General features: G+C 51.7%; 1 protein-coding gene across 1 annotated transcript; it reads right to left on the reverse strand.

Annotated features, from left to right (window-relative positions):
* Positions 1–1,187: 1,187 nt before the first annotated feature.
* On the reverse strand, positions 1,188–15,948 carry LOC128730877 (uncharacterized). The gene is made up of 4 exons (XM_053823963.1): positions 15,744–15,948; positions 5,685–5,871; positions 4,699–4,803; positions 1,188–1,504 (listed from the first exon to the last, which is right to left on the reverse strand). The coding sequence occupies exons 1-4, from the start codon at positions 15,750–15,752 to the stop codon at positions 1,188–1,190; spliced, it is 618 nt and encodes a 205-aa protein (XP_053679938.1). The 5' UTR covers positions 15,753–15,948.
* Between the last annotated feature and the right edge of the window lie 3,299 nt (positions 15,949–19,247).

Genomic DNA, 19,247 nt, shown 5'->3' on the forward strand with positions numbered 1-19,247 from the left:
ATGTGCCACGTAACATAAAAAAAGAAGAAGAAAAAAACCTTCATAAAAAATTGGAAACCGTTTGCTGTCAAACGATGACAGAAAACCAGGATACGTTGGAAGTTGGAAGACTCTTTAATGCTTTATATGCACTGCTCTCCTCTTTTGCTCTGTAACGAATTGGTGCAGAATGTAGCGTTTAAATATGGCTGGATAATTCAGGGGCCGAAAGAGTACTTCATATGGAAAACATTAACAATAATGTACTTGTTATACATTAAAATAATGCTTATAATAATCATGCTTCTAATATACAAACTTTTTGTGCAGGAGTACAATCTAATTCGTGAATCCAGTGTCTTTGTTATACAAACTATCGTCCTGGATGCTGCTCTGTAAAGAAATTTCAATGACCAAATTAATCACCATAGTTTAAGCATGATTCGACGAATGGACTTGCTGGCGGGGTTATGTTGATGAGCTTAGGTAAAGCTCTGTAGCATAAAAGCATAAAACATGCAAACGAATTCGTTGCGTGCAAGTTGCATGCAAGATTGTACTCATCAAAACAGGGTGGCTATTTGATGTATGTTTATTCTTCATTAATATTGCAGCTGATTGAGATAAAATACAACAGCATTTTTTACAATAAAAAAACTTCGATGAAATATGCACAGTTAAGTAATTTCAACAAATAAAATTTGTGAAGCTTTAGTAAAATAATAAATTCCTATTTGTCAGTCTATACATGTCATGTTTTTGAATTTATAATTTAAGCGAAATGATCTTTGAATGCTCTTATAAAGTAGTATCAACATTATATCATCCCTCCAAACTACAATACGATTACGGGTGCTTTCTGATGTCTCCGATCAATATACCAAATAACTTCCGCTTAGAGCATAACTTATGAGGATTTTTTGGAGCAGGACAGACGCCGTATACCCAAAGAGCAATACGACGAATCCTACCCAGTTCTCAACTCATCTACAATACGCACTAAATTAAGCAGACAAACAATTGAGAATTCGAATTTGCTATATTTTGTACTACACTATAAAACTATGCGGCCGCTGATGGCCGATCGGGCGGTCAAGGACTCCCAATTCGACTCCGGCTAGCTTATGTACATCGTTCCTTCCAAGACTCCATCCAACGCGACGTCCTTCGTGCATTCCGATCTCGCAAACACTCCATCCCGCGTCCCATCAGTGTCTGGTCGCGTAGCTGATACCTGCGCCTCCACCAGATATCGCTTTCGGCCGACTGACGAACACCCCCGGAGGTGGCAATGGGGGTGGTTTCCGCCCTGCTGTCACCGCCACTGCCGGGGCAGGCACCTGTCCTTTGTAGAACCGGAACCACTTGGGAGGTGTCGGCTTCTTGAACCCAGCGATGGCCACCGGCACTGGAGGCAGCTTCCCGATGCCGGGCTTCTTCGGACGCTGAGGTGTTCCAGCTGAACCGGAATTGGGCTTCCAGGACGCGATCGGGTACCGGTATGGCGGTGCTTTTTTCCTGAATTCTGCAAACGAAGCCAGTCAGAGAGGGCGATGTCCAAAGAGATAGAGAACTCAGCTCGACGAGGTGATGCAAGTGCGTCCCGTTTGTAACTGTACAAGACCCAGTCGGGGGTCGTCCCTGGGGTTAGTCCCCTATTTCGGCTTTTTGTACAAAACCCCACAATGTCCGCCAGCATGTGGTCAGCTTGGGAGGTGAGGCCAACATAGAGCCAACACTCATTACACAACGCTCGCTTGGCAATCAATCAGCATACCCAAGGAGGTGGGCGAACGATGAGAGTTATGAGCGACACCTTGCAACAGGGTGACACAAAAAGCCAATCTCCTCATTGCAATGGTGGCAACAATCGATCGCACCCGGCGTGTGGGAGCTCCCAAGTCGGTGTAGGCAAGTGTGGTGGTGCCGAAACGCTTGCACCTAGATTAGCATCGGACGAGGAAGCGAAGGCTTGGCGAGTCTCGGCACACCTTTGCCAACGGAGTGGACAAACAGAAGGAAAACCACCAGTGGCTCACGCTAAGAAGCTTGGCCTGGCGCGATTGCAACACAATCCCTAACTACGGAGACCTCGCTGTGAAGCTTGTGGGAGGTTCTGGCGGGCTTTTACTGGCGCAGACTCCAACCCAAGCTGGCGACACACACGCAAGCATAAAATTGGCGATCACCGACCTTGAAGGCCGTGCACTGGAATGTGCCTCCGGTTGCTCAGCTGTTGCTAAGCCCGTTGCACTAAATTTAGTCGTTCGGCTTCCGCCCGACATTCGCTGAGACCAGCGAAGTTAGACCCGCACAGACACTGGCGGACGGATGATTGGGCCAATAAAGGATAGCAATCAACTGACGGTGACTGAACCACCAGCGGAACCAACAGTATATACAAAACCTACGAGAGAGGAATTTCGTTCGACTGGGAAGTTCCTTTGGCAGGTGTGCCAACCCCACATTTATGTACAACACCCAAAAACCCCCTCCCAGAATCAAACATGAAAGGCGCTCGGGCTTAAATGTCATCTATACAATAATTTATTAAGTTACCAATTAATCGCTATACATCGTATCGTACAGAGGACACGTCAACACGTGTTTCGGAACCTCCAATCCCGCTCATTCATGCTGTCTCTCTCATACTTCCACAAACACACATACACACACACACTCTCTCGTTCTCGCAAAAGCACACTGCTAGTTACACACACACACACGCACACGCGCGCGCGCGAAGGATTGCATTTGTACAGAAAGGAAGGATGTTACAGGTTATGTTACAGCAGCTCTGTTGCTAGGTAACGGACGTCGCGTGCTGGAAGTCGATCGCCGGTTGTTTCTTTGTACAAAATGGTCGCCCGGAACCGGTCGTTCGTGCGTTCTCTTGCCATTGCGGATATGCGTGTGTATGTGCCCGTATGTGTGGCCGAAGTTCTGTACAGGCTGTGACGGTGACGTTTTTGGGGGTGGTTTTTTGGGGTAGGTGATAGGTGTTTGGAGGATTATAGCGAGCTCGCTGCCCGTACGATACACTATCTTTACAAATAAATATCATCCCCTGCTGCTGTGGCGGATCGGGAAAAAGGAAACTCGAAGGTTGGCCGGTCGCAGCCAGGGATGGAGTCGTAAAACTAGCCTGAAACGTACCGTAATCGATCGATGCGAGCACACACGCGACGAAAGGGTCCAGGACCCTTTCACCTCTGGGCGCACTCGCAACGGGTCAAATGGAAACAACAAATTTGATATGGCATCAAATTCCTTTTGTAACATTCCTCGCGGAGTGAGCTACTGCTAAACCACCAGAACCGATCCTAGACGCCCTACGCGCCGGAACTTCTTCTAGACGGGTGCGATCGTCCCTTTCTAAGCTGCTGTTGAGTGGACTTGTGAGGCTTACTGTCTGATTGAGTTTTCTGTACATTGGAGTGGATAAAATTTAGCACAGATCTCAACCCACCGCGAGTTGCGATCTTCGAGGTGATCTAAAACATTGTGGTGACCTAGTGACCTTCCAGCTGGCTCGTCTGCAGCGACCTGAGTGTGTACCTGCTGGGTCTGAGTGCGCGACGCGAAATAGGAGCTAGTGACTTAGAAGTACCGCAAATTTCGGTACAGCGCGTTCGTATCTGCAAAGTGGGGAGAAGACACACACACAGGTTGTTGTTGGGTATCCTTCGACTGTTCAACACCTCACTGTTGGCGCGTTAGTCACAGAAGAACGTGCGCGATCCCACACACACGCAAACACACGGAACTATGAAGCGCCGGAAAGGACGGATTGGGCAGGACATCTCGCTCGTCTAGATCACTCGAGAAGGATGCCGATGGAAGGACGTGGCAGGATGGCAGGAAGGATAGGTGCAGTTGGTGGTTGGTTGGGAACCGTGGAGCGCATTAATAGTAATCTAGGCGAAGGAGCAGGATCATCGGATCAGTTCCAGGAGATTGGGAAACGGGCTTATAGGATCGGGCTAGCTCCAGCGAATTCGCAATTAGTACAAGCGGACAGAAAAGCATCGGAAAATTGAAGCACACAGGGCTACTCAGACGATCATTAGGTTATGGCAGTGTGAAGAAGGAACGAAGTCGTGGCCGACTCCATTTCGGTGGCCATTATTCGGTTGCATATTTACTCAACGGCGCTTTCCCACGTGTCAGCGTGTGACGTGGATGTCGGTGCGGGTATTATTATGCTATCAGTGTCTCCGTGGGTTATTCGAGGCTCGTGGCTCTCGACGGAGGCGGGCTTCGCATGCAATTAGTGCCGGCGCTAGCGTTCCGACTGATTAGGGTTAGATTAATTGAAATCCGCGCGGTTGCCGCATCTGGGTGTCGAGTGTTTGTTTAGTGGTATCGTTTGACGCTCGTTCTCACCACTGGTTGCTGTATATGTACATTGTGGCGTGTCCCACGCTATTCCACAGTTGGGTCACTCGCGGGTTGTGGGGTTGTTTTTCCCAGCTCTCGAGGGGAGACGCTGGTTTGTGGTTAGCATATTAGATAGTTTCCAAGCGGGTAGAAAGAAGGTAGCATATTAGTGGCTGTGGTAGTGGCAATGATAGTAGTGGCAGTAGAACGACCCACAGGAGGCCAGTAGGGCATGGTTCAAGCCCTGCCGCAAGGTTAGTGGTGGCGGTTCAGTGTGGTAGTTGGTTACTGCCCGTCAAGGCGAGGCCCTTCAGTTGGCCAACGATTATTCGGTCTTACTCTGGGGCGTATTCGGGGGCACGAAACCATATCCGGAAGCACCGACGATCACTCCACTCGACTCAACTGGCGCATCAGCTGGGGCTGGCGGGAACACCACGGGGCCTATAGGGAGGGATCAAGAGCGAGGTGCATTAGATTGGGGTGAAATATGGAGGAACAATCCAAATCGAATACCACCAACAAACTCTCACACACCAACAAAAACTCGTCCCGTCTACTCGAGAGCTACTCGCTAAATCAAACATAACCGATTCCGCAAATCAACCCTTTTTCCCGGTAGAAGGCTCTTTGCCCGCTTTGAAACACACCGAAACAACCCTTGGAACTGTCTACATGGAGTGCCGAAGCTGGGGGAGACCAGCACAACACTCCGACTACGTCTAAATGTCATCTACCGTAACGGGTTAACCCATACTTAACACCCTGTACGGTGCCGACGTGCAAATGACGATCGATTTCGCGGTGAACCTAGTAATTTATTTTGCCAATCCGAGCCTACCTCGGTTTTTTGCATGCGATCGCAATCACGAAACCCTGTTTTTGATGGCCTCGATGGCCAGAATCCCTTCCAAACGACAACATCTACCACCGCCCAGAGGGTGTGCGCACCTTGCTAAAGGTCAACGCTAAACTAAACGCTACAATTTCCCCCTCAGGTCCGGCTGGAAAACTGGAACCCAAAAACCGAACCGACTACGACTACCGGAGTGCTGCACCGTGTAACTGTGGAAAACCTTCGCCAACGCCGTGCTAGGGCTTAACTCGCGCATAATCACGTCCTTCAAACCTGATCCGGGGAGGTTGGAATAACCGCGTCCGCCTTCGCTGCTGGAACAGGGCCGCCTTTCGCAGCCAGAGTCGCCTTTATTTATTTTTTTTTTGAGTTCTCTTCTCAACCCCCTTCAAATCGGACTCCCTCATATCCCTGATCGATCCCACCCACCCCCGTTATACCCCATATACCGGAAAGAAATGCCACTCACCTCGGTTCTGTCTGGGATCTCTGATACCAGCGTTCAAAGTACCTGACAAATCCTGTCCCCCGAAGGCGCTCGGTCCTCCGAAGTCCCCGGTCAGCGAAGCGAGCCCAAACTGGGCCGTATGCGGGAAACCGAACCGTTGTCCGGCGACGGTGGCCACGGCCAGGACGAGAGCGAAGAAAACGGTGAACTGCAGGGAAAGAGAGATACAAAAGAAAACCATTCATTTAATCGTGAAAATCGAGCAAACAATTGCATGCGATTGCGAAATGTGCAGAACCAAAGAAACAATAATTGCAAGCAGACGAGCTGATCCCGGCCCAATCAGTGGGGTGGTTATTATGCCAACATCCACCCACCGCTTCTGGTTGCATTGGCATGGATTCGGAAAATTCATTCAACAATCAAATCCGGGTCAGCACGATAAGGCACAAGATCTTGCTGATCGTGAAGTGCCACGATTGTAGCTGAAAGAACGCAAAAATCGCATCAACCGCTCGTCAGAAACAAAAGCTTTTTTTGGCAACAGCGCCCGTTGTGGGTTCAGAATGAGGTCGGAAAAGCGCCCCCAGCAACAGCCGGTTGCACCAGCGTGGAGAAACGAGCGAGAGAACCAACCAGCCCTAATTGGTCTCGACGATAATCGGGTGCGTTTGGTTGGTACGATTTTCCACCACGGTGACGAATCGCTTCGACGAAGGCACCACGTTTATGTGCTTAATTATGCTACGCAGATCGCGATCGCGATCGGCTCACCGGGTGATGAAAGCCGTTTAATTAACGAAAAGCTTCATTTATTGTTCGCCCCGTGCCCTGTGCGCGGCGGCCGCCATCGTTAGCGCGATCGCATCAATAAAAAGGGAAATAAAATCGATCCTCCACCTTGCTGGTGTTTGCTTTACAGCTCGTGGTGCAGCTCGTGAAGCCCCGGGGTTTTATGTTCGAGATCCCATTAAGCAATATGATTAATATATGCATTCGAGCGCACACGTGATCGAACCCTCTAATTGATACCGACAGCTCCCGGAACGCTCGCCGACCGGCCGGTGCTTCGATAATCGTGAAAACCACCGTCTAAGCAGCGGCCAGTTACCGCGCCCGGATTTCCCGCTTCCTTGGTCCAATCGCTAGCCCCTTTTGCTTTCATTTTGCCTGTTCGCGAGCGCTTACGCACCTCCCGTTGAGAGGAACCCTCGATTTCATCGGCAATCGCAAGGCCCACAAAGTGGCCGGGTTTCCTTCTTTCCCGGTCTCCACACACGATCGATTTTCTATTGCGCCGATGACATAAAACCCGCCTCCGAAACATGTGAAAACGGCCCACCGGACGGATTACCTCAAGCGAAAGCTGATCGGACGATTTGCCGAAAACAAAAGGCTCCGGCATTGAACAAAATCGCAACATCGAATCATAAACCGGGTGCTGCGATCCGTCGCACCGAACCGGATCGCTAGCTAGCGCTGGAGGTTCGTCACTTTCCTTCACAACCACGAGGGCGCTTTTCATGCCCGTCATCCGTGGTCGTCCGATTTCATTGTCCGGAAGTACCGGCCGGTCTCGGGACGGGCCTGACGCTCAACCAGTTCTCGAATCGCGAAAGCGAAAGTCCCATAAAAGCGCCCGCTAGTTTGGCCGCAACATGCCGCAGTCCCGCAGTGGTGCGAGGAAAATGCAAACTGGCCGCCCGTTCGAACGGTTCCGTGGGCCGGTCTTTCGTGGACTGAGTGCTAGCCCGGCGTGTCGAGAATTGGGTGAGTACATTTAATGGGCTCTCGGTGTGGTTAGCTTGGGGCATGACCTGGTTCCACGGGAGGCTAATTTGCGTACCCAATTCTAGCGTAAATTGGAGCTCGAACCAGAACGAACGAGGCCGGTAGACCAGCGCAACCGTTCGCCGTGTTGAACGTAACGAACGGACACCGGGAAAATCGGTGCTACTCGCGGATACTAATGGGGGAGAGCTTTGAGTGGATTGGGAAATGCAGCCCACAGGTGGTCAAAAGATAAGTGCACCCTTTTTAAGGGATTCCATCCAAACACAGGCGGCCGAAAGGCGCCGAAAAACCACAAAAGTGAATGCATTATCGCACCCAAGCGCACGAACACGACACCGTGAACGGACGCCATTTGTTTGTTTCTGTAGCTTTGGAAGTTTTTTTCTTTCTTACACAAACATACACCGAAAAGGCTATTAAAGTCACCGGTAAGAGTAAGACGAAATCAAGAAACACGTTCTAGCACGAACACCCCGGAACGCCAGCTGTTCACTGGAGGTTTGTTTCGCAAAAAAACGAGCTTGCGAAACGATTCGGCTCCCAAACCGACCTATGGGTCGAAAAAAAAGCTTCAATCTGATCGAACCGAAGGGCTACCGGACAGGGCACAGGACCTGTCAGGGGTGTCCGACCTCCGAGAGGCCCATTAGTGTGTTCCCGAGCTCCCGGACCCGGCGAGCTTGATCCCTTTTGTGCTCGTCTCAATTTCCGATATCGCTGGCAGCATCATCATCATCATCGCCGGCGTTGTCGATGTCGTTCTAATCGTGATCGAGCTGCCAAGGATCGGGAGTCGGTTGACACATTGACAGGTTACAGCATACCGTTGTGCCGTTCGTGATCGTCCCGTGACCGTTGGTCGCTTGCGATCATCACCCCCGTAGTGGTTTCCCTTCCATCTCACCCTCAATAAAGTCACCCCCGATGGTCCACCATCGAACGATGGAGAGAGAGAGAGATCCAATTGCATAATGTTTCATCTTGCCGTGCCGTGGCGCATGTTGTAGCCCTCACTGAGGCCTTGTCCGATTCTGGTGGAATTTCATCATTTTTCGATACAACCCAAGCGGGGCTTTTTTTTTATTGTTCCCTCGCTGTCGGACACGGTTTTCGTAGAACAACTTTCAGGCGGCTCTCCGCAACCAAGGCGGAAACCAGCAGTCCCGCTACTGACCTACATCCTTTCCAAGGTTTCCCTGGCGCCTCCGAAACGAGAATGCGTTGATATCTCGCGGATCATTAATGACATTCCACGCCGTACCCGCGGTTCCACGCGGATGGTTCTCGTCCGTTTTCGTGCGTATGTCACGTTGAACCACGACGGTCTATTTATTATCCACCTGCAGCCCCTAATCGCACCCCCGTTTCATTCGGTGGCCGGAAAGCTCGTAAGTCATAAGCTTTGCAAATAGCTCGCCACACCGGTGGGGTTTTTTTTTATGAGAAAAATACCAATCGAGTGTCGTTAATCGAGCCCCCTTCGGACTCGGTTTGCTCGGTGCGCGGTTGTTAAAAGCCCATGGCCAACCTCCGGCGATCGATCGGGACGCAGCGCTCGTGGCGATTGTGCAATGTGCCGTAACGCGCCGCGTAGTAAACTTGTCGCATTCTATTTTTCGCTTCTCTTGGCCACCACTTCTTATGACGCCTCCCTGGGGGCCACTTCACGAGGAGCTGAGTCGTAGAGCGCTTTGTGGGTCTATTTGAGCAGTGCGAAAATTATGCACCAGCTCCGTGCATCGAGCATGGGGTGTTGCATTCAGGAAGCCCTAGTCAACTGATGAGACGCGGAACGACGCCACTAATCACCGGTACCGGTTTTCCATAAATTATCCTAACCAAACTGGACTCCCGTGTGAGCCACTGGGCGGGAAAGTTGCAATGCGAAAAGTCTCCCCGCCCCAATGGGTTAGTTTTTAAGATGGCCAATTGTCACGGTGCGTTTGAAATGAGACGCAATTGGACGCGCTATGAACGAAAGCGACCCATCGAAGTCTGCAGGGCCTTTTCCCAGGCGACCTGCGACCGAGTCCGCTTGGTAATGCATTTTAATTGGCCTCCGTTCGGCTGTCCGATTGCTAAACGGTGTATGGGTGGCGATTTGCAAACTTCGCACGGGTCCGACCGATGAGGTGTCTCACCCCCCCCCCTCCCCCCTGCCCCTTTTCAATCAGCTGGCAAACTTGACCCACAAACCGTTCGAGTGGCCCGAGAAGAACCGCTGGTCGAAGACTCGGCTGCCACACTGGCCAGAGTTACTGCTGGTGTATTTGCGTACTTCATTTACGATCACTTGTCGCGCACGTACACCACGTCGACTCCCCTTGAGGCTTGCAGGGCCACCGGACTGTGCTTAGACGAACCGTTTAATCTTGTACCACGTCCGACACCGGACCCGGGTGGTCCGTTGCGACATCGAAAACCGTTCCGAAGCGTGAACTGATCCACGCGGCTGAAGGTCGGCCCACCGAAAAAAGGGCTCCGACCAGCGACGTGAACCTTTTAACACCCTTTTTCGGTGTCCATACCGGACGCGGGTGGGGGCCATAATAAGTAGCGGGGGATGAGCGAGCGAGAGAGAGAGAGAGAGAGGCAGCAGAAGAAAACCCTCAAACACCCTCCACTCCGGTGATGGCGGCTTTCGTCCTTGTGCGGTTAATGCGCGGACGAAAGTCAAGGTCCTGTTAAACGATGCCCATCTCGCGCGCACTCGATCGAGCGGTTTCGAGCGATCATTTATCAGAAAGGAAACACCACCGAAAAGCGTTTTTAATTGTAGCGCAATGTTCGCTTCGAAGCCTCGAACAAGCGTCGAACAAGCGCGGAGAACACGGCCGGTCAACCGCCGGGCCTTTTTTCGAGCAGCCTACCGAACGAGGGGTGAATAAACGAACGGTGGCGTCGTGATGGAAGTGAATTGAATAACGAACGAACGAAGCAAATAAGCGGCCAAAGGAATAAGCCACCCGCTCACCGCGTGGAATGCAAATTGTCGCGGACGCAAGCGCCAACATCTGGCCAACCTTGATACACATTTCCATCGGTCGGTCCCCGGAAAGGGACGGAGGCGTAATTACGTCGGTTTAGGTCCGCGAAGGAACCGGTTCCTTGCATCGCGCCTGCACCTTGCACTGTCAAATTAAGCTCGCCCTGGTCAGCCGGAAGCTGTGAGCCGAGGAAACGATTACTGCAACGATGCGCAAAGGGCCGATGGATTGCGTTAGGAGCGTTAATCGTTTGCGAACAACGCGAGCAATCGGTTCGCAGAAACACGCAAAATGGTGCTGTCAATTGGCCAAACCCTAATTGAGGAAGTGCGCGCACATTCCAGCCAGTGCCGGGCACGTTCTGCGCCATCTGAAAACCAGTTACATCATTAGGTGGCGTCTTAAACCACCAGCTCAGGTTCAATCGAACGGAACGGATATCGGTGGGCTGGGCACGCGGTGACTCGAAGAACACTGGCCATAAATTATGGCCACCCAACCACCATCAGTAGTGACCTAGGCGTACGAGTCTCATTCCACCCGTAGCATTCCACCGAAAACTGAAACCGAAACGGAGCGCCATGGCAGGAAACCATAAACCCGCGTGTTCCCGTCGCCTACGATCCAAACTGGCCACCATGCTGCGTCCCAACTGGGTCGAGGGCGGTCCCGCAACACCGCGTGATCATGCATTAATTGCCTTTTTCAGCTGATCGCTATCACCTGGCGCTCGAACGTCACCGCAAAGCGCGCATTCTCAACACGTCAAAGCGCGTCGTTTGTTAATCAAATCGGGCGAATTGCGAATTCGATGCGAACACTTCCCACCCCCGTATGCGGGGACATTGATGTTGCTATCGGGAGCTCAAAGCGCCCGGTCGCTAAGGCCACTCGACGGCCATTGTAGCGCAATGCATTCGAAGATTTATGGGCTTCATTCTGGTGTGGCTTTCTCGGCTCGATTTCGAGGCACACGCCGGTGGGCCACTAACCTTGCGATAGTTTTCTACCGAACTGCGATTTTTTTTTCCATTGCGTGTCTTCTTCTTCTTCTTGGACTTTTTCTTCTTCGTTACAACCGGCGCCCGAAAGTGAAATGAGCCCACCACACCGCGCCTGCTTCCGCCCCCGATGGGTAACGCGTCGACGTAATGCGTGCAATTTGTGCAACCATGCAGCCCGGCCCGGCCCGGCCCGGCCCGTTGCATACGCGAACAGGTGAGGCCCGAATTTGGGCGTTTGCCTGCGATTTCGAAATGGAAATTACCCCGCCGCTTTGAGCCGGGGTGAAAGTGAATCGAACTAACCTTCCGAACGTCGGCAAATTGGTCCGGGCGACGAGTAACAATAGAACAAGCGAAAACCGACCAACCGGCGACGATGTGGGTCAGATGCGATTGCGAAACAGCGGGAGACGCGTTACGAAGCGTGATCTCAGGGAAAATAAGTGGAACAGTTTCCTCTGATTGCGACCGGAAGTGCCACTGGGTGGGATGCATGGGGATGAATTGCCTCACGGTCTTAAAGCCAAACCTGCGGAAGTTAGCTCACGACCCACACGGTCGCATAGCACAGGCAAATAAGCGCCATGCCAAAAAGGCTTCCAGCTACTGACGGAGTTCGATTACTGTCATTTCCTTCCACGGATTGAGTTGATCGCGACCCTACGCTGAACCGAGGAAAATGGGCATTTTGCGTAAGTGGTGGGCATTTTTCTGCGCCACCGCTACGCGGCCGTATCAGCAACACGATCACCTACGCAGCGTGTGTTAAGCGTGTGCCCCACGTTCATCGGATGGTGGAAAAGGCGGAAAAAGCCCTTTACCAGCTCACCTTCCCTTTTTCACCGTCAGCGAGGGCAAAGCGAGGCGAAAATTTCGGTTTCTCTTGCGGCACGGGCACCCAGCCGGGGGTTCGTCGCTTGCCAACCGGTACCACGAGGAGCGTTGAAGTCTTTTGAATGAATTCAACGATTGCGCCTATTGTGGCGGTTTCTTCACGCTTCAGGCAACCCGTACGGCACGCATTGGAAGCGATTATCACGCATTAGCGCCGATTGTGGAGCATTTTTGGGGAACATAATTAATCGGCCCATCTTGGCGCGGCGTAATTCGAGGATGATGGTGATTGAAATTAATTAATCCCGATTGTCGAAGGGCCGTCGCACCGTGGCTCGCTGCCTGTTTACCAGTACCGGTAGCCGCGTATTGCGTTTCTTTTCCAGGCACGTAAACAAGCTCCAAGCTTGGGTTGAATCTGCGCTGCACACCGGTGACGTCGTGTTTCCGTTCTGCTAACCCAGCATTTCACGGCCGATGACGACGTGAAAACTCACGGTCTCTCGATCGCGGATCTGCAATGCCCTTCGGAAGGCGGATTCGTCACGTGCCCATCACCCGAGCCAACCCCTTGTGGGTCACTAGTAGTCAACGGAACGAATTCTCCACTGATGGGCGCAGCTTTTTCCTCCGACACAGAAAACCCTCACCGGTCGTCTAATCACGAAATCAATGTCAATGACGCATCGCTCAGCTTCCTGGGGTGCTCGCGGCCAAGATCAAGCGAGCCTTTTTTCCCCACCAACTGGGCGCTGATTTTTCGGTCCGACTCGCTAATGTGCCTTAATTAAGAGGTACATCGCGGCCAAACCGGCCGGTCTCCGAGTCGCGGCCATCCGTTGTGGCCTATCGACGCCATCACCAGCGGGTACGGTGGTGGGCTGACCTCCGAGCGGTTGAACTTGGTCGGAATGTGACGTGCCGTTCGGAACGCACGGAACGCGGCTGCGCTGAAGGTCACACGGACGTGAAGGCTACGAAAAACCGTTCGCCTCGCTGATTCCATAACGACAATTAACGGCTCACTCTCGGTTTTTATTTGGTGGCTTGCTGGCTCTTTTTTTCCTGCCACTTTGCGCCCTGCCAAGCCTACCGCACGTCGGTCCGCACCGGGTGGCAGATTGTCGGAAAGTTCAAACTGACGGTAGGTCGCAGGTTGGCCAGCCCTCCGGTCGAATGGGTGGCGCTGTGTGAAAAGGGAAATCTCTAAAGCTTCCCCGGTTCAATGCAACGCCGCCACGCATCTCGTCTCGCAAACCGGTCGACGAACGCGTGTGACGGCCGGACGATGGTGGAGGAAAATTAATGGAAAATCAAGTCCACGCACGCACACGTGCGCTCGATCCTCGGCGGTGCCTTCCGTGGAACTACGCACCAGCTGGCACCAGTGCACGAATGACATCGCGATCATCCGTTTCATACGATGGCATTGGCATTCGGAAGTTTTTCTTTCGCCGATTCGAAAGCTACCGATCTTATCGCAAGGGAAACAACACACCAGAGGGCTTCCGGAGTCACGCTTGACCGTCCACTCTTTCGGGCACTGCGAGCTCGTATTGCTCGTATGCTAATTATGGCCCGTAAGCCAAACGTCCCTTTCCTGGGGGCGCCCTTTTCCGGCGCATCCCAACCGTAAAATATGGCACTGGATTCCGATAAATTTTCGACCCGCAAACAAGTTCCCGCCCCATCCAAATCGAGAGCGCGGGATGAAAAGTGAGCTTGAGTCATAAATTAACCGAGATTCATCCCCGAACGGATGCGTGGTTTATGCTTTTCTGTTCGTTAACCCACGCCCGGAATTCTCCTCGAGCGTGGCGCCAGATTTAAATGATTAACAATCGAAAGTCATATTTTGCATCAAAATCAAACTAGGCCACTCGCTAAGTCATCCCCTGAGGGGGTTTTCTGGACCAAACGAGCCCCCGAAGATACGCCTCTTTGGCGGCACAAGGCAGTGAGCGGAAAATGAGTGTAAATTGGCATTATGAACCAATCGCAGCAGCAAACCAGGCGCACCCGGGACCTGGTCGATGGTCAACAGGCCCATCAACCAAGGAGGTACGCAGCCGTTCCTTTCGATTTTTATGCTACCCAACCCGTGAAACCTGTCTTGCCCGGGTGGTTTCGAGACTTCGCTTGGCACATAATTCGTAAACATCCCAGGGACCTGCGCGGTTCACCTTAGGCAAGATGGGCTTGGTGTGGTTGTATTTTTTTCCTTTTTTGTTTTTTCACACGCTGTTGTTTACATGTCGCACCAGGGCGGAATTAAACGCACACGCAGCCTTGGAATCACCCGCTTTTATCCCTTCTTCCCTTACGATCGCGGCGAACTTGCGCATTAAGTTGTTTTCTCATAGTCGTACGAAAATGAAGCAATTTCGCAGGCGAACATGTAATGCGTCAAAGCTTATCCACCGAAGCCTAATCAAGTGTTGCCCTTGGAAGGCAGAAGCATCTTCTCTTCCGGTTCCCGGGGGGCAATTTTCACCCCGACCGAGTGAGGGATGAGAAAAATATCGCCAAACGATCGAACAACGGCTTCGCAGGCTAACCGGCGCCAACGTGAAACGTGAGGTCAATCCCGAGGGGCCAACCGCGCAAAAGGGTGTAATGGTGCCTTTTCCCGCCCATCCAATGGGGTGGCCCCTAATCGATCCATTCCCGGCTAAGAAAGAGGTTTCAACCGTTCAATCGCTTCCATTCCCATCGATTCACGCCGCCTGGGGATGGGAGCTTTTTTTCGTTGGGTAGTGCGATTATGATTATCGAGTTAGGGGCTGTTCGCACCCGAGGGCGTTGTTGGGAGCATCGGACGAGGGGTTTTGTGGGTTTTTTTTTTCTTCGATTTTTTCGAATAAACCCGCCAAAGCACACACGCACACGGCGCTCACGCACTTTACACACGCTTGCACACTGGCACAGGCACGAAAAATGCACACGAAAACAAAGAAAACCGGGAGAAAAGTTTGTTTCTCCGAAAACAAGTACCGCGGGAAGGCACACGCTGATACCGAAAACGGGAGGCAGAGAAAAATGCCAGCCAATAGCCCCCACGAACCTCTGAAGATGGGCCAAACTTCAGTTGCTTATCACTTCTTGCTTTTTTTTTTGCTGCTGCTACCGATTTCTCCCGATCGGTATGTGTATATGTGTGAGGTGCATTTTTTGTTTTTTTTTTCTCCAATCCATTCGTCTCCGTGTACCGTTTTTGCGGAGGGCAAACGGTGGCCAACCTAAACGCGAAGGAAAAATACCACACGGCGTAGGTAATGAGGCACTGGCCTGCGTTGCGATCGTGGCCCACAGACCATTTTCACGGTGAAACGAAACGGTGCTGCATCCCGACAATCCGCGCATATCACTTTGCAATGCACCGACCCTCCCAATCACTAATTATCACCCGAGATTGTGTCGCCAAAACAGAAGAAATAATGAGCAGCAAGAAAGAAACTTACTAGATTCATTGTGATGATTTGTTTGTAAATTTTTTTGGGGCTGGTTTCGGCACCGGTGCTGGTTGCGGTTGCTGGTAAACTCGCGAGTGGCACTGCTGGAACAATTTGTACGTGCGGGGAGCGGGTGTGGGTGTGGAAAGCGAGGGGATGGGTGCCGAAACGAACGTGGAAAACCGAACCAAACGGTCACGTGAAACTAGGACGATGATCCTGGTGGTTGAAGCACTGAGCGTGGAATGATTCGTCGGTGACCAGCGTGAAGTGATTTTATACATTCGAGCAATGCGCTGCTCGGACCCCCACAAGCACACACACAGCCACACACACACACGCTCACGATCGCGATCGCAGAGTCAAAGAGAAAAACGCAGGCGGACGCGCAAGTGCTCGGCAGCACGCGCCAAAGCTCCGCTCGCGGTTTGGTTCCGCGATGAGCCATTACGGGTGCGAGAGCGAGAGAGCTGCACGAGAGATCCCCACCGTGGTTTCCCAGTTCAGCCCCACACCCCACTGGGGACCTTTTCAAGCGGAGTCTGTGAGGCATTGCACGGGAAAGAGAGCAAACAGCGAGTCGCTAGAGAGCGACAAGGAGATCTAAAAACCCCAACCGAGAGAAGAGCGCAAGCTTCAGCGAGATGAAAAGCACGCGAAAAATCAGGAAATGCGCGCACCGAATTAACCCCACACCGTGAGCGAGACAGAGAGAGAGAGAGTGGGAGCAAATGATCGCAAAAGCACTCGCGCTCGGATCGCGATCAAGTAAACGATCGAGTGCTCGCAGCATGGCGTACGTGACTTCTTGTTGTTCTGAAGTTTCCCTGCATGCCGTTGCCTTGAGCGAGCGTTCTCGATGGCCACCAGATGAGGCGTCTGATCCAGAATCCCCGGACCGGATTTCGACGTCTCCAGGCTGCAGTTGACGAAACTCGGCGAGGCAAGGACACGCGAAATGGAACGGGGTGGAAATACCACCCCAGACGGATTAATGGAAAGGGAACTATTGACTCCCTATCCTCGCCGTGGCCAGGCAATGAGGATGAGAATCAATGAGGCGTCAGTGGGACGACCTTGGAACGTGCACTAAACATATTAGAACGTACCCGTTCGCCCGTTCGCCCGTTCGCCCATTCGCGCAGTCGCCGATAGTTCGCTGGTTGGTGGAATTAAATGCATCGCTGCCGGAACGATCGTTTTTAACCGGCAATTAACGCCCAAGGGAACTATTTCCTTCCCCGTGCTGAACGTGCGGAAGCGATTGTACATTTCGCCTGCGGGTTATCCCTAGATCCGCGTTCCTTTGGGTGGGCCGATAACTCATCTGCCCTTTGGGGAGCTGGGCGGTTCGGATCATTTTTCATCTAGCATGAATGATTGTGCAATTCAGTTCTTGTTTCGTTGATACAATCAGCGTTTATTGATTTTATTGATAGTGATATCACGGTGAATAAAATTAGCATTTGTCAAAGCGACAGCGAAATCAGACACTTCTTTACGTTTGTTCTAATCTACCGATTTATACATGTTTTTGCTGTTCTCTGGATATGTAATGAAGACATCTATTTTTCATTATTTTTTGTCATAAATAATTTTTCACTGTAAATATAACGGATACATTGTAAAGGTTTAAGATTCTCATGATTTGTATAATGAACCTTTTCTTGCACATTTGATTATGCGCTTCAAATAACAATGCAAGTTATGCAACATTTAAAATAAAACAATTATCAGCTGTTTAGTTTTTATTTATACAAGTATATAGAAGTGTCATAATTTTACAGCCCAATTCTAAAGCTTACCTATCAACCGTGAGTGGTTGGCTGTTCAAAAAGTTAACTAATGCATAGCAGAATCTGCAGTAAATTTTAAACCGTTTCGGTCAAGTGCACAACCAGAAACAACTAAAAACGGCCTATTGTATGTGTTAAATTATAAAAAAAAACGAAGTGGCTCTCTATAGCCCAACCGGCCGTTATCTTGTTTCACTCGATTCGGCAATTAAATAAAATGTTTTACACCTTCACTCCGCTGAAACGCTCCATCAGAAAACGACCGAGTGATGGAGACGCCATAAATAATATTGCTCACCACCTCACCACTCCCAAGCCGTTCTCCGACCGTTTGCCAAGCTGCTTATTAATTAAAGCTGTCAATTAATCCCTTAAACCACCAGGCCACCACCCTCACCGGACACCTTCCACGGATCGGCTTATCAAACGCCCCGTAAATGCCATGTAAGTGCCAACCGCCCACGGAAACACGCTACCGAGCCGTCACCTCGCATCGAGCGCCAATCGTCAATCATTTCCTTTTTCCTTCCCAAAAACCAACCGAAAGTGTGCGAAGGCGACGCGGAGGCTTCAGGCTTCCTACAACTCACCGCGAAGTGAATCGTGGTGTCGCAACGAAGCTCACACTGGCGGAATGTCAGTCGCCGAGGTTCCTGGTAGGAAAGGACACGGCTCGAGTCTCGAGGTCTGCCCACGCTAATCCAACGCACCTGGTAGCCAAAAATCGGTCCGCACCGATCGGTGTTTGGGGTCGTTTGGGGCCAGTGCGCGAACATTTGTCAAAACCTCCCACCACGCGAACCAGGGCGGGCTCGGAAGCCGTTTCAGTCGATAAACTTCGCCGGTACGATCTGAAATTCATATCGGTCGCCCACCGACGATCACCTGTCAGACCTCACTCAACACTCCAGTAGGTCTTCTTGCGTCCCGAAGCCACGCGGTCGCACCGGAACGAGGAACCAGAACAAGGACCTTCGGAAGGAGTCTTCGTGTGACCGGCGCCATGTGCCTTCTGCCGGTGCCCTGCGACTGGCGGTTATCCTTGTGACCGATAAAGCGCCTACTGACCAGGACCCAGACCTAACCCGGACGTCTTCCGTTGTCCTTGAGGTCGTTGCTCTGGGCCAATTTCGTGCGTCAACCACCGAACCTGCTAGAACGGACAACTCGGGGCCGGGTGTCCGCCAAAAGCAGAACATGAACCGGGTGAACGAAACCGGCACCAGGCGGCCCTAAATCGGTGGGGTAACAGGTTTTACGGTTACGGATGCTGACCGTGCTCCCCTTGTTCCGTCACCCTTACGGGCCCTTGGCCAACAGGCAAGCGTTTGTTGGCGACGCGAAATTCGACTGGTCGCGATCGCAAGTTCCCCACCGGTGTTGACCGATCTTGAACTTGAACGTCGAACTCTGCCATCGTCAACGGCGTGCGGCGTCGCATTTACCGGTTGCGGCTTGCTGATGATGGAGCGGAGATTTCGAACTTTAACACACAAAAAAAACACCACCAGCATGTCAAATTGAGACGGCAAGCGGTCGGCCATTATTTGGCAGCCGTTTTTAATTCTGTGGTTGGGATTTTTTTGTCACATTTTATGGGACGAAGAAACGAGGGATAACCTCAGCCGGGTGGCCTTCGGCGGTTCAAATGGACGGTGACAATGGAGTCGCTTTGAAATGACCAGTCATTTTTAAAATCACATTCAGGTGGACCGTT

This window comes from Anopheles nili, chromosome 2 (genome assembly GCF_943737925.1).
Source record: "Anopheles nili chromosome 2, idAnoNiliSN_F5_01, whole genome shotgun sequence".
Lineage (NCBI taxonomy): Eukaryota > Metazoa > Arthropoda > Insecta > Diptera > Culicidae > Anopheles > Anopheles nili.